The sequence below is a fragment of the Podarcis tiliguerta genome (genome assembly GCF_965153285.1).
Source record: "Podarcis tiliguerta genome assembly, chromosome: 8".
NCBI classification, from domain to species: Eukaryota; Metazoa; Chordata; class Lepidosauria; order Squamata; family Lacertidae; genus Podarcis; species Podarcis tiliguerta.
This window is the reverse complement of record NC_139541.1, coordinates 2,266,351-2,282,359: the sequence shown is the minus strand read 5'-3', so window position 1 is coordinate 2,282,359 and position 16,009 is coordinate 2,266,351. Positions and strand designations below refer to the sequence as shown.

The 16,009-nt window shown below is 45.7% G+C and overlaps 1 protein-coding gene across 1 annotated transcript in view; it reads right to left on the bottom strand.

Moving 5' to 3' along the window:
• LOC310683942 (small serum protein 5-like) overlaps nucleotides 1-16,009 on the bottom strand; it is a 95,633-nt gene that overhangs the window by 61,871 nt on the left and 17,753 nt on the right. Inside the window, exon 2 of the mRNA XM_083454431.1 lies at nucleotides 2,605-2,698. Within this exon, the coding sequence (XP_083310557.1) occupies nucleotides 2,605-2,698 (94 nt within the window). The remainder of the gene's footprint in view (nucleotides 1-2,604; nucleotides 2,699-16,009) is intronic.

The following is a 16,009-nucleotide window of genomic DNA, read 5'->3' as shown; positions in this document are numbered from 1 at the left end:
GGATTCCTGGCCAGCCCCCCTTCCGGGGCCAGGTGGGCATCGAGGGGAGCAGAACAGAGAGCGCAGAGGCAGACAGCTCAAATCAGCCGATGCAGGAGTGGCGTAGAATAGGGGAGACCTGGAGGGGAGGGGCAATGCCTTTATTTAGGGAAGACTGCGTTCCTTGGTCACGCTTTGTGAATTATTGAATAAATTGCTTGGTCAGAACTTTCATCCTTTCTCTGCCTCTTGGCTGCCACCGTGGGGGGATCTGATCCCCCAAAGCCTGGCACTGCCCGGACCCTACAATCCTCTTCTGAGGCCCTTCTTCATCTGCCTCCTTCCCAAGAGGTCCAGGGGGTGGGAGAGGGAGTTGCCTTTTCCCTTTTCTTTTTCTCCTCCTGTTTTTAGTAGGTATTTTGTGTTTTTATTTTGTGTTTTTATGCTCTCAACCGTCCTGAGATCTTTGGGTGGAGGGCAGTATACAAATATAATAAAAATAAATGTTAAAAGGTGAGTCTCTAACCCTCCTAGGAAGGAAGTTATGAAGCACAATGTGCATGTTCTAAGCAACTTCTGTCAAATGAGCCGGCCTGGCCACTCCTGTCTGTCAAGGGTTTCAGCCAAGTGAGAATAGGGATTGGTGAGTGACTTGTATCGGATCCAATACAAAAAAAAAGCCACAATAACTTTAAAATAAACAACTTATTTCAAATTAAGCAATATTTAATAACCCATTAGTATCTAAATAGCTGCTGATAGCTGAGATAGGCATGCCTATCACTTTCATTATGATATGTACCAAATTTTGCAAGGAGTGATATCAAGCAAAGACAACAGATAGACACCGAAATGCATAAATGACTGATTTATTCAGATTCTCTTATATGAAAGGAATTTGTAAAGCTGAGGAACAGGGTTTGGAGGGATCATCCAGTTTATAGTACTCATATTTACATGTGTTTGGATTTATCACTGCTTTACATCCCGGAATATCAACAGTACCACCGTACCTAAAAAGAAGAAGAACAATGTGTAAACTAAGGTTTCCCTGAGCTTATGGAGATCTTGTAGAGGAGTGCCAAGAACATGGACATGCCAAGAAGTATTGGAACTGCCTGGCAGAAAAGCAGTTTTGCAAGATGTTTGCTCGATCCAGGGAAAACCAAGCCCTTGGAAAACATTTGCCCTGAGGCCAAATTCACCTGGGGAACCCAAGCTGAATGCACAAAGGACATGTCTGCACAATATGCCATTGCATGTTGCTGTACGATGATTCCCCCCCCCCATATGTTTGCAGTGGTTGAGGGCAGCACCCATGCACAAAGAAGGGTGTAGCAAAATGTTGGTGCGAAACCAAGAGGCCAGCCAGGAGGGAGACAGAAGGAGACAGGAAGGTGCAGGAAAGAGGAGGGGTCCTCTTCCATTGGGCGCATCGGGGTCCCTCTCCCCAGCACCAACTCCTAGGTGGTCTCCGGATGAGAGGATCTGGGACTCAGGGAGATCCCAAAGTCCAAGCTTCAATGCAGCGAACGCCTGGTGATTGGATGATTGGAAAGGCACTCTAGGCATGCTCAATTTTATGCAACATATCTTCAGATGTAAAGATTAATCTGGACACCCGTCTTCAGCTCATTCCGTCCCTGAATGTTTATTGGGCAGAAGATCTTCCAGAGAGAACGGGGCAAAATAATTTGAAAGAGATTAATAGACCCAGTGCCATTCTGGGTATTTGGCCTACCTGGAGCAGCACAGCATTCCCTCTTCACTACATGCGCATTGCATGCAATTCAGTGTATTCCACTTGGACATGAATTTATGCTTGCTCCCATCATAGGGATCGGTACACTCAGTGGGCAGCACCGACTTACCTAGAGAGAGAAATCATACATTCAACATCAATGCAATCAGAAGCTGCTGCTCAGCACAATGCAGAGACTGCGCAAGAGAAGCACAGTGACTGCAACTTTTCCACTTGTCCAGCTCCTCCTGTGCTTCTGACCGCAGCCTGATACGTGAAAATGTAATAGGTAAAGCGTTTCCTGACATGGAGTGGAGTGGGAAGCTTTGCCACCTTTATTCTTGCATGTCCTGGTTGCTGACCAGAAAGGTAGTGACTCTGGACGTCTGTCTTGCTTATACTGCAGTCTCCTGCTTGCGTCTGCCGACAGTGGTTCCAAGCTTAAAACAGGGTGGGAGTGAATGGGGTGCCCTGTGGATGGGGAATCTGTCCATTTCAATTTCTATCAGTTATTATTATTATTACTATTTATATACCATCCTCAGGGCAGTTCACAACCTAAAAATACAATCTAAAAAACACAAAATCCATAATAAAAGTAAGAGCTTAAGCAGGGACTCATCAATGAGAAGATGAGACGGGAGCAGCGTCAGGTCATTTTAGACTCTGAGCAGCATCACAACATCCGGAGAAGTGTAGATTTTGAAGGTAGCTGCACTTTGGTCTGTGTTCTGGTTCTGCAAGAGCAGATTTGGTAGGTGTATGCTAAAAAATCTCTAGTCAGGAACACATTTCCCAAACATTAAATACTGATTTGGCTAAATGAATAGGCTGCTTGACAACATCATTTGTTGTTGCTGCTGCTGCTGCTGTTATTAACTTACCATCTTTAATCTCTGCTTTGTGCTCGCTAAACATGCAGGATCCCTGACACAAGGCAAGTGTCAAAGACAAGGCAGTCAGGCTCAAGAGGATTTTCTGTAAAAGAGACACACATGCACAAATCATTCAAGATGGTGTTATCATATTTATAGCCTCTCTTGCTGTTAAAAATGCATTGTATGTGACTAAATTTTAGTCAGAGCAGAGCCAATGAAATTAATGTGCCTAAGTTAGTCTAAAGCACAGAGCCTAGGGCTTGCCGATCAAAAGGTTGGCGGTTCGAATCCCCGCGACGGGGTGAGCTCCCGTTGCTCGGTCCCTGCTCCTGCCAACCTAGCAGTTCGAAAGCACGTCAAAGTGCAAGTAGATAAATAGGTACCACTCCGGCGGGAAGGTAAACGGCGTTTCAGTGCGCTGCTCTGGTTCGCCAGAAGCGGCTTAGTCATGCTGGCCACATGACCAGGAAGCTGTACACCAGCTCTCTCGGCCAATAAAGCGAGATGAGCACCGCAACCCCAGAGTCAGTCACGACTGGACCTAATGCTCAGGGGTCCCTTTACCCATCTTGTCCATCAATTTCAATGAATCTACTCTGGGTATGATTCGCACTGGATTCAACCCAAGGCCTTTGAAAAATTCCCTCTGCATTAAGCTTATACACTTCAGTAGCTGAATTGGGTCATTTTATACTTAGCGGGATTTTTTATAAATTAAACTGCCCTCCCCCACAAATCCCATAGCATTCAATACCTCAGAAATATCGATTTTGTTTATATGTCTGTTCTCAAAGTCCATCAGTTTAGGATTCTGAGCCACAGCAAAGAGAGGAGCGTTCAGAGATAAATGATTATTTACATTTAAGCACAGGGTGATGCTCAGGTTGGCCAAGAAAATGCCTTTGGCCAATCCCCCCGGCCAATTTCCTGACAAATGCAGGAAAGAAAACAGTCAGACGGAGGCTCAGGCTATGTGGTTTGTACCCTGGAGTTGTTGCTGTGAGAGTTCCAACTGTAGGTCATTGTAATGAGTCCTAAGTAATTAACCTGAGCAGCGGGGTTGCACTGGAATTTATATTTTAAAAGTTTCACTACCCCAGCTAAAGATAACTGAATAATGTTGTGAGCGCTGGTCTGAATGGGGGTCTGGATAGAGAGAAGGCATAACCTCCAAATGCTCTGATTTTCCAGGGACGGTTCCAGAATTACAAAAGCCATCCCAGCTTTGAATTTGATTGCCAAATGTGAGCTCTAAAGCTATAGAGCAGGGGTCAGCAACCTTTTTCAGCCGTGGGCCGGTCCACCGTCCCTCAGACCTTGTGGTGGGCCGGACTATATTTTGGAAGAAAATATGAACAAATTCCTATGCCCCTCAAATAACCCAGAGTTGCATTTTAAATAAAAGGAAACATTCTACTCATGTAAATACACACTGATTGCCAGACCGTCCGCGGGTCGGATTGAGAAGGCGATTGGGCCGCATCCAGTCTTAGGTTGCCTACCCCTGCTATAAAGCACAGACTGTGCCTGGAAAAAGCAGAGGAAAAGTAAGGGTGGATAAGACTTCACATAAGCCTGGAGTCTGAGAAAGCCTCAGCAGGTGAGGTACTTAATCCTCATGATTCTGAATGCCTTTGCACACCCCCTCTCCACACCTCAAATCCCCCTTTCCACCATTTAAACCTAATCTAGATTAAAGAAAAAATTGTGTACCAACCGTCCCCAAAGCATTCTACTTACCATCTTGGTTTTTCAATGAGTTGCTGGCAAACTCTTACTGGGAGGTGCAGGAAAGAGCTCTGGTGTCCCTCCTGTAAGTCTGTGGAGAGTCCCATACACCCTTTTATACAAATGGGAAGGAGGAGGGGCAAAATGAGAGGGATGGAGGTCCTAACGGGAGAAGGAAATGCTTGCCAGGAAGGAAACATTTGCTTCTGATGACATAAATGTTTACAAGAACAGTTGAGAGAGTTCTACGTCTTCCAGAGATATTCACTGATAAGTGCAGATCAGAACCAGAACTGGGAACAGGAAAATCACGTTAAATGTTATTAGACCAGGATAGTGTTGAGTTCTTTCCTTCATGGATCACCGCCTTGCCGTGGCAAAGGGGCTTGAAGAACGCAGAGAAGCTATGAGCTATGCCGTGCAGGGCCACCCAAGATGAACAGGTCATAGTGGAGAGTTTTGACCAAACATGATCCACCTGGAGCAGGAACCGGCAAGCCACTCCAGTATCCCTGCCAAAAAAACTCCATGGACAAAGACAACAGGCATATAAAAGTTATGACGCTGGAAGATGAGCCCCTCAGGTCGGAAGGCGTCCAACATGCTACTGGGGAGGAGCGGAGGACAAGTACAAGTAGATCCAGAGCTCATGAAACGGCTGGGCCAAAGCTGAAAGGACGCTCAGTTGCGGATATGCCTGGAAGCGAAAGGAAAGTCCAATGCTGTAAAGAAAAATATTGCATAGGAACCTGGAATGTAAGAACCATGAACATTGGTAAGTTGGATGTGGTCAAAAATCATCCCAATGAAAAAGAAATGCAAGAAAGCAAAGTGGATGTCCAATGAGGCCTTACAAATAGCGGGAGAGAGAAAGCAAGCAAAATGCGAGGGAGATAGTGAAAGATACAGGAAATTGAATGCAGATTTCCAAAAAATAGCAAACAGAGAGAAGAAGGCCTTCTTAAACGAGCAATGCAAAGAAATAGAGGAAAACAATGGAATGGGAAGAACCAGAGATCTCTTCAAGAAAATTGGAGATATGAAAGGAACATTTCGTACAAAGATTACCATAATAAAGGACAGAAGTGGTAAGGACCTAACAGAAGCAGAAGACATCAAGAAGAGGTGGCAAGAATACACGGAGGAATTATACCAGAAAGATATGGATGGCTCGTACACCCCAGGTAGTGTGGTTGCTGACCTTGAGCCAGACATCCTGGAGAGTGAAGTCAAACGGGCCATAGAAAGCACTGCAAATAACAAGGCCAGTGGAAGTGATGGTATTCCAGCTGAACTATTTAAAATTTTAAAAGATGATGCTGTTAAGGTGCTACACTCAATATGCCAGCAAGTTTGGAAAACCCAGCAGTGGCCAGAGGATTGGAGAAGGTCAGTCTACATCCCAATCCCAAAGAAGGGCAGTGCCAAAGAATGCTCCAACTACCGCACAATTGCACTCATTTCACACGCTAGCAAGGTTATGCTTAAAATTCTACAAGACAGGCTTAAGCAGTATGTGGACCGAGAACTCCCAGAAGTGCAAGCTGGATTTAGAAGAGGCAGAGGAACCAGAGACCAAATTGCAAACATGCACTGGATTATGGAGAAAGCTAGAGAGTTCCAGAAAGACATCTACTTCTGCTTCATTGACTATGCAAAAGCCTTTGACTGTGTCGACCACAGCAAACTATGGCAAGTTCTTAAAGAAATGGGAGTGCCTGATCACCTCATCTGTCCCCTGAGAAATCTCTATGTGGGACAAGAAGCTACAGTTAGAACTGGATATGGGACAACTGATTGGTTCAAAATTGGGAAAGGAGTATGACAAGGCTGTATATTGTCTCCCTGCTTATTTAACTTATATGCAGAATTCATCATGCGAAAGGCTGGGCTGGATGAATCCCTAGCCGGAATTAAGATTGCTGGAAGAAATATCAACAACCTCAGATATGCAGATGACACAACCTTGATGGAAGAAAGTGAGGAGGAATTAAAGAACCTTTTAATGAGTCTGAAAGAGGAGAGTGCAAAATATGGTCTGAAGCTCAACATCAAAAAAACAAAGATCATGGCCACTGGTCCCATCACCTCCTGGCAAATAGAAGGGGAGGAAATGGAGGCAGTGAGAGATTTTACTTTCTTGGGCTCCATGATCACTGCAGATGGTGACAGCAGCCACGAAATTAAGAGACGCCTGCTCCTTGGGAGGAAAGCAATGACAAACCTAGACAGCATTTTAGAAAGTAGAGACATCACCTTGCCAACAAAGGTCCGTATAGTAAAAGCTATGGTTTTCCCAGTAGTGATGTATGGAAGTGAAAGCTGGACCATAAGGAAGGCTGATCGCCGAAGAATTGATGCTTTTGAATTATGGTGCTGGAGGAGACTCTTGAGAGTCCCATGGACTGCAAGAAGATCAAACCTATCCATTCTGAAGGAAATCAGCCCTGAGTGCTCACTGGAAGGACAGATCCTGAAGCTGAGACTCCAATACTTTGGCCACCTCATGAGAAGAGAAGACTCCCTGGAAAAGACCCTGATGTTGGGAAAGATGGAAGGCACAAGGAGAAGGGGACGACAGAGGACGAGATGGTTGGATAGTGTTCTCGGAGCTACCAGCATGAGTTTGACTAAACTGCGGGAGGCAGTGGAAGACAGAAGTGCCTGGCGTGCTCTGGTCCATGGGGTCACGAAGAGGTGGACACGACTAAACGACTAAACAACAACAACAGTGTTGAGTTCTGCAAGAGATATGGCTCTAGATATTTGTCTTTACAGCCTCACCTCAAGAAGGCTACTGTCAAAAAAGGCCAGCAAAATAAACAAGGGGGTGGAGCAAAGTGGAGAAAGTAAAGTTTTTATCTCTCATAACACTAGTAGTTGTGGACATCTCCTGCATTGCCAGGAGAGATTTGGCCAGGTAAGGGGAGGGACTGACCAGCCCACACAACAGTGGGCAGAACTTGCCTGGGAGTTCTCAGTCGGCTCCAGAGCTTCTCCCACCCTGCCCTCCCGCAGTTAAGCCTTCTTTTGCAGGTTAACCTCTTCTCCACAGGTACGCAGGCGCTGCTACATTATGGTCGCTGTTGAAGGGCTGGAAAGGAATTTCCCTGCATTGGCAGATTTTGCCTTCCCCGTAGCAAAACGTCACAACTTTGGCGGTCTCAGGCCTTGGGGGGAATCCTTTTGTCTGTCTTCCCTAAATGGGGAGGGAGCGGTGACCCCTCCCCCACGGTGCCGATCCCAGGGTTCCCCCTTAAAGGGGTTGTTTTGAGGGGAGGCATTGGTCATACGCTGTTAGGTTGTCATTGCTCTCCTCCTGCGACGGTGGTGAAATGGGGCGCGGACTGTCTGCTTGAACAGACGTTCTCCAGAGCCAGCCCAATCCCCACATATTCTGGATAACCCTGATGTTCCCCAGATCCCTGGCCGGGGACTGGGAGGGATAAACGCCCAATGCCTAAGCCAAGGTCTCCCTACAGCTGAAGTTTTAATAAACTTGCCTGGGAAGAGGGATTGATTGTTAAACTACTCTCGCTGAGAGGAATTGGCACTACTTGTAAAAAGGTAAAGGACCCCTGACAGTTAAGTCCAGTCGCGAACGACTCTGGCTTTGCTGGCCGAAGGAGCTGACGTTTGTCCGCAAACAGTTTTTCCGGGTCATGTGGCCAGCATGACTAAGCCACTTCCGGTGAAACCAGAGCAGCGCATGGAAACGCCGTTTACCTTCCCGCTGGAATGATACCTATTTATCTACTTGCACATTGACGTGCTTTCGAACTGCTAGGTGGGCAGGAGCTGGCACCAAGCAACAGGAGCTGACCCCGTTGCAGGGATTCGAACCACTGACCTTCCGATCGGCAAGCCCAAGGCTCACTGGCTTACACCACAGCGCTACCCATGTACATCTCCCAAAATATTGCTGAGGAATTCACTTAACTGGGGCTCCAGGGAAGTGGCGTTTTCTGCCTCGGCGCAGCCGTAGTCTGGTCCTGGGGGGCCATGTTTTCCTCCCTGCGTGGCCCTTGGTGCCTCTCCCTTCTTGCTGAAAAGCCCCCGACCGCAAGGTTGCTAAAGATGCCTTATGACTGAAGCAGGGAAATAGCTTTTCTTGCTAGAAGCCCCTGACCGCAAGGTTGCTAAAGATGCCTTATGATTGAAGCATGAACAAACACAAATTTCTTCAGAAACAGATTACCTGGGAAGGTGGGAGTGGCCTTCCTTGGAAGTTTTAGAACCGAGACTAGATGGCCAGGGATTCTTTAGCTGTGCCCTCCAGAGTGGGAGAGGCAGATGCTTTCAGGACCAGTTACACACCCACACACACACACCCACACCCACAGCCACCCACCCACCCACCCACACACACAGTTAAAGAGGCCTCTGTGCATAAAGAAATTAACATGCAGCCTAAATGGGTAGCTTAGAAGGGAATGTACAGAAAGAAAAGGACTCGCAGCATCTCCAGAAATACATACTCTACAGAAAATAACAAAATGTAGGAAAACAAATTTATATAGTGAGATAGTCGCCTTTGACTGGACTTAATTGTCCAGGGGTCCTTTACGTGTGTGTGTGTGTGTGTGTGTGTGTGTGTGTGTATTCAAAGCATCAAATCATCCTTTGCTCATATTAATAGGCTGCTTGAGAATGTTGCCATTTTTTCTCTCTGCTTTGAAGGGGCCAAGGAAGCAAAACCCATGGGGCAAAACAATCAGTGGCAGGATGACTTTCTGAAAGAGGCAAAAGAGAAGGAAAATCAGCAGATGACTATAACAATTCTGGGTCTATCAAGATCTTGAGATCATTTGTTTGCTCATTTAGCTGTGCTTTTAAATTAAGCCATAAGATTAAGCTGATTGCCATTTTAATGAACTGTGTCAGAAACAAAACCGGCTTCTTTATCTGCTTTTGTCATCAGGGAAACTGATGGGAGTTGCAGTCCAGTGACATCTGGAGGAGGAACTTCAGCTCCGCTGAGATGCACAAAAAGGCATCGCACTCAATGGCAGGGGCAGACTTTAGGAATATGGCGCCCTGAGCGAGGACAAAATTTGGCGCCCCAAAGATTCATTTGGCACCCTTCTGCCTCCCGCCTTCCATTCAGCGCATGCTCTCAAGTGCATTATGTCATAGCTGCAGCAACTCAATAACCCAGGGTTTAACTTTGAGTAGGGAGCCGTAGAAGTCTAGGTTTTATTATTAATATGTTTCACCCGCTCAGCTTGGAGACCTGGATGGGGGACCTGCCTACACCAGCCTCATTCTGGCACTGTCAATGAGCTACCCAAGAAACAAGAGTTGAGCTATACTGTGGTTGTGTCTTTTTTTCAGCGTCAAAGACAGTTTGGGATAATTAGCTAGAGCAGAGGTTTTCAGCCTTTTTGAGTCCACAGCTCCCTTGACCAACTACATTCTTTCTGTGGACTACTGTGGGGCTCAGGAGCCCAGTTATGTCACCTCTTTCCTGCAGAGCCGGCAGCCCCTCGCCCCTCCCTTGTGGAGGGTTCCTCAGCCTCCTCTTCTCCCCTCTCCAGGGAGAGCTGCTGCCACTCCAGGTCTCTGATCTGCCCCCCTGCCCCAGAGAGAGGTGCTTTTTAAAAGGTGAGTCTCTAACCCTCCTAGGAAGAAAGTTATGAAGCACAATGTGCATCTTCTAAGCAACTTCTGTCAAATGAGCCAGCCTGGCCACCCCTCTCTGTCAGAGGTTTCAGCCAAGTCAGAATTGTGATTGGTGAGTTCTTTGGACACCAAGGAATAGGAGCCCCCAACATCCTAGCAGGGCCCAATTTCTAATGGTGCAGTTAGAGTAATTGCACCTGAACCTATGCTAGCCTTCCTTAACAAAAGGAAGTCTCTAGCCCTTCTAGAAACAAAGTTTGGACAAATAATGTGCAGGCAACCATCTAAGCTGAGGGCTGATAACCCAACGCAAAGAGAGGGGAGAGTCTCATGCTTCTTCTCGTTCTGCAGCACAGAGCACCCACTTCCAGCTACAACTGGCTCTGCTGTTCCTTCCTTCACTCCTTTCCGGAGGGAAGCCCTTGCCTTGGCAGATGCTGTGGGACTAAAACAGAGAGGGACTTTGTGTCCGGGAAGAGCAAGCCATGCAATGGGCACCACCGGTGAAAAGGCCCGGCTCCGTGTAGCTCCTGCCCTGCCATTTGATAGGGTGCCCACTTGCCCTACTTCTTGGCATGGAATGCTCTCTATTGGAGTCTCCAGGTCCAGTATAAAGACCATAAGAAGGGAGAGCAGGAACCTTGAAGTTCCCAACGGCTGTTAAGCAAGCAAGCAGGCAGGCACCCAGGTCACCTTTGTCACAGTCAGGACACCTATGTCCTGGCCAGGCCTGCTCACAATCTTGTTTTTGTACAACCTTGTTTGTTCTCAGCAACCTAAATTATATTATCAACATATACAAGCAGAAAAGTTGTTTTCCTTCATTTGCAAGGAAACGTACAAAACAAAGTGGCACTAATAAAGAAAAGTTCCAGGGTGGCAACAGAAAGCAAACTAAAAACGCTTTTGCAGCTCATCCGAACTGTCCAGCAATAACAAGTTATAGGAAACCTGGTGCTATTAACAGTAACCCTTCTAGTTGGTTAATTGATTTGGCAACTTCCGTGCACATGACGTCTGATGCTAATCCCCCCCCCCCTGAGAGTTAAATGATAACTCCTCAGAGGCAGTTACAGTTGCAAATGGAAACCAAATATCTGTGAAAGGAAGAGGAGCATGTTTGCTCAGGTGTGTTGCAGGTAGAAATACTGTTTGTAATGAAGTGAGAGCAGTAGTTTACTTGCTCGAATTCACAATAAGAAAGTGTTGAGATTTTACATGCTAGATTAAAATTGATTAATTCATTGAGAAGGGGATTGTAAGAAAAACACTGGGGCCTAATTTGAATAGTAGAGTGCCTGGTATCTTGTGGGCAATCTCCTCCGTTATTTCCACACTGTGACTGCAGACCAAATCACCTGTCAGGAGAGCTATGAGATTCAGATGAGGGTCAGATGCCTTATCAATCTCAGCAGGTATATAACAGGAAGACCATACTTTGAAAGTGACAAACTTAGACAAACAAATTTTGATGAAGTTTTGGATGATTTTGCTATGAGGAAGTTAGAAAAAAAACATTTTAGCATTACTGTATTTGATGGTTGTAGTTTACTTCTTAATATCTATTTTAAAAATAACTTTCTAATGACAACATAAAGCGGATTCTAAAAGTGCCACACTGTCAGGTAATCATATAATATTATTTACGCTTCCACGGCAATATAATTTGTAAACTCAAGGTGTTTTTTTGAGAAATAACATTGCAACTTCATTTTCCTAAAAATAAATGCCTATTCCACAAAAGGTTTACAAAGTTCACTTATTGCAAAAGTTTTTCAGGTTAATATTATGCATTTTTAAAATCACCATGTTTTTAACAATAACATCTTATGTCCTTTAGAGGAGAAATTGTGAATTGCAGAATTTTAAATACCCGGCATCATCCATGGCTTCACTCAATTTTGTTTACAACACTTTTCCATTTTATTCTAGTCATGAGGGGGGAGGTGGGGGAGGGGCCTCTCTAAATCCGGCCCTGGCCCCATGGTCCAATTTTACCTAATTTTTCTCAAGCCATTGTTGTTGGGGGCAGTGCCGATGCATTATTATAATCATTATCAGAATTTAAATCATATTGATCTTTCCCCTAAATCTTCCAAGTCGCCCCCCCCCCTTTTGTGGGGAAGGGGGTTCCCAGTGTGGAGGCATCAGCATTGTTATAAACTTTCTCCAGATGATTCACAAGTTGTCTTGGGAGGCAGTAAAAAAGTATCATCAAGATCAGCAGCAGCAGCAGCTTTGTCATCCTATTTCCCCCCAATTTGGGGGGGGGGAGGGCATGAATTTCAGAAGCATAGCACCACCTTTTCCTCCAGCGGGAATTGTTCCCAAGTTGTTTGGGGAGGGGAATCACAGTGCAAACCCAGAAATATTATTGTTGTCGACTCACCCCCCCCCCCATGTCGACATAATCATATTTGTTTAAGTGAAGGAAGAGGGCCACAAATAACTATAAATCCACACCTGCACTTACCTAGGAGTTAAAAAGTAAAGGTAAAGGTACCCCTGACCGTTATGTCCAGTTGTGGACGACTCTGGGGTTGCGGTGCTCATCTCGCTCTATAGGCCAAGGGAGCCGGCGTTTGTCCACAGACAGCTTCCGGGTCATGTGGCCAGCATGACTAAGCCGCTTCTGGCGAAACCAGAGCAGCGCACAGAAACGCCGTTTACCTTCCCGCCAGAGCGGTACCTATTTATCTACTTGCACTTTGACGTGCTTTCAAACTGCTAGGTTGGCAGGAGCAGGGACCGAGGAACGGGAGCTCACCTGATCGTGGGGATTCAAATCGCCGACCTTCTGATCGGCAAGCCCTAGGCTCTGTTTTTTAGACCACAGCGCCACCCATTAGAATCTAAAAAGCTGCTGATAGCTGAGATAGGCATGTCCATCACCAGCATTATGATATGTACCAAATTCTGCAAGGAGTGATATCAAGCAAAGACAACAGATACACACCGAAATGCACATATGACTGCTTTATTCAGATTCTCTTTCATGAAAGCAATTTGGGTGGGATTTGTAAAGCTCAGAAACAGGGTTTGGAGGGATCGTCCAGTTTATAGAACTCATATTCACATGTGTTTGGATTTACCACTGCTTTACATCCCTCAACTTCAGCAGTACCACCGTACCTAAAAAGAAGAAGAAGAATGTGTAAACTAAGGTTTCTCTGAGCTTATGGAGATCTTGTAGAGGAGTGCTCCTTTCTCCTGCTCGCTTAGGACATGCCAAGAATGATTGGAAGTGCCTGGCAGAAGAGCAGTTTTGCAAGATGTTTGCTCCATCCAGGGAAAACCAAGCCCTTGGAAAACATTTGCCCTGAGGCCAAATTCACCTGGGGAACCCAAGCTGAATGCACAAAGGACATGTCTTGCACAATATGCCATTGCATGTTGCTGTACGATGATTCTTCCCCCCCCCCATATGTTTGCGGTGGTTGAGGGCAGCACCCATGCACAAAAAAGGGTGTAGCAAAATGTTGGTGCGAAACCAAGAGGCCAGCCAGGAGGGAGACAGAAGGAGACAGGAAGGTGCAGGAAAGAGGAGGGGTCCTCTTCCATTGGGTGCATCGGGGTCCCTCTCCCCAGCACCAACTCCTAGGTGGTCTCCGGATGAGAGGATCTGGGACTCAGGGAGATCCCAAAGTCCAAGCTTCAACACAGCGAATGCCTGGTCATCGGATGATTGGAAAGGCACTCTGGACATGCTCAGTGCTTGTTCCAGATCAAATTTCGTGACTCTGCTTTCTATAAAGTCTATAAATATCTGAATTAATCAATCAATTCACTGTTTGGTTCAAGGAAATGTAGGCAACAATTTTATGCAACCTATCTTCAAAGGTATAGATTTTTTGGGACACCCGTCTTCAGCTCATTCCGTCCATGAATGTTTATTGAGCAGAAGATCTTCCAAAGAGAACGGGGCAAAATAATTTGAAAGAGATTCATAGACCCAGTGCTATTCTGGGTATTTGGCCTACCTGGAACAGCACATCATTCCCTTTTCACTACATGCGCATTGCATGCAATTCAGTGTATTCCACTTGGATATGAATTTATGCTTGCTCCCATCATAGGGATCGGTACACTCAGTGGGCATCACCGACTTACCTAGAGAGAGAAATCATACATTCAACATCAATGCAATCAGAAGCTGCTGCTCAGCACAATGCAGAGACTGTGCAAGAGAAGCACAGTGACTTATACTGTGGCCATGCAGTCTCCTGCTTGCGTCTGCCGACGGTGGTTCCAAGCTTAAAACAGGGTGGGAGTGAATGGGGTGCCCTGTGGATGGGGAATCTGTCCGTTTCAATTTCTATCAGTTATTATTATTATTACTATTTATATACCATCCTCAGGGCAGTTCACAACCTAAAAATACAATCTAAAAAACACAAAATCCATAATAAAAGTAAGAGCTTAAGCAGGGACTCATCAATGAGAAGATGAGACGGGAGCAGCGTCAGGTCATTTTAGACTCTGAGCAGCATCACAACATCCGGAGAAGTGTAGATTTTGAAGGTAGCTGCATTTTGGTCTGTGTTCTGGTTCTGCAAGAGCAGATTTGGTAGGTGTATGCTAAAAAATCTCTAGTCAGGAACACATTTCCCAAACATTAAATACTGATTTGGCTAAATGAATAGGCTGCTTGACAACATCATTTGTTGTTGTTGCTGCTGCTGCTGTTATTAACTTACCATCTTTAATCTCTGCTTTGGGCTCTCTAAATATGCAGGATCCCTGACACAAGGCAAGTGTCAAAGACAAAGCAGTCAGGCTCAAGAGGATTTTCTGTAAAAGAGACACACACATGCACAAATCATTCAAGATGGTGTTATCATATTTATAGCCTCTCTTGCTGTTAAAAATGCATTGTATGTGACTAAATTTTAGTCAGAGCAGAGCCAATGAAATTAATGTGCCTAAGTTAGTCTAAAGCACAGAGCCTAGGGCTTGCCAATCAAAAGGTTGGCGGTTCGAATCCCCACGACGGGGTGAGCTCCCGTTGATCAGTCCCTGCTCCTGCCAACCTAGCAGTTCGAAAGCACGTCAAAGTGCAAGTAGATAAATAGGTACCGCTCCAGCGGGAAGGTAAACGGCATTTCCGTGCGCTGCTCTGGTTCGCCAGAAGCGGCTTAGTCATGCTGGCCACATGACCAGGAAGCTGTACACCAGCTCCCTCGGCCAATAAAGCGAGATGAGCACCGCAACCCCAGAGTCAGTCACGACTGGACCTAATGCTCAGGGGTCCCTTTACCCATCTTGTCCATCAATTTCAATGAATCTACTCTGGGTATGATTCGCACTGGATTCAACCCAAGGCCTTTGAAAAATTCCCTCTACATTAAGCTTATACACTTCAGTAGCTGAGTTGGGTCATTTTATACTTAGTGGGATTTTTTATAAATTAAACTGCCCTCCCCCACAAATCCCATAGCATTCAATACCTCAGAAACATCGATTTTGTTTATATATCTGTTCTCAAAGTCCATCAGTTTAGGATTCTGAGCCACAGCAAAGAGAGGAGCGTTCAGAGATAAATGATTATTTACATTTAAGCACAGGGTGATGCTCAGGTTGACCAAGAAAATGCCTTTGGCCAATTCCCCCGGCCAATTTCCTGACAAAAGCAGGAAAGAAAACAGTCAGAGGGAAGCTCAGGCTCTGTGGTTTGTACCCTGGAGTTGTTGCTGTGAGAGTTCCAACTGTAGGTCATTGTAATGAGTCCTAAGTAATTAACCTGAGCAGCGGGGTTGCACTGGAATTTATATAAAAAAAGTTTCACTACCCCAGCTAAAGATAACTAAATAATGTTGTGAGCACTGGTCTGAATGGGGGTCTGGATAGAGAGATGGCATAACCTCCAAATGGTCTGATTTTCCAGGGACGGTTCCAGAATTACAAAAGCCATCCCGGCTTTGAATTTGATTGCCAAATTTGAGCTCTAAAGCTATAGAGCAGGGGTCAGCAACCTTTTTCAGCCGTGGGCCGGTCCACCGTCCCTCAGACCTTGTGGTGGGCCGGACTATATTTTGGAAGAAAATATGAACAAATTCCTATG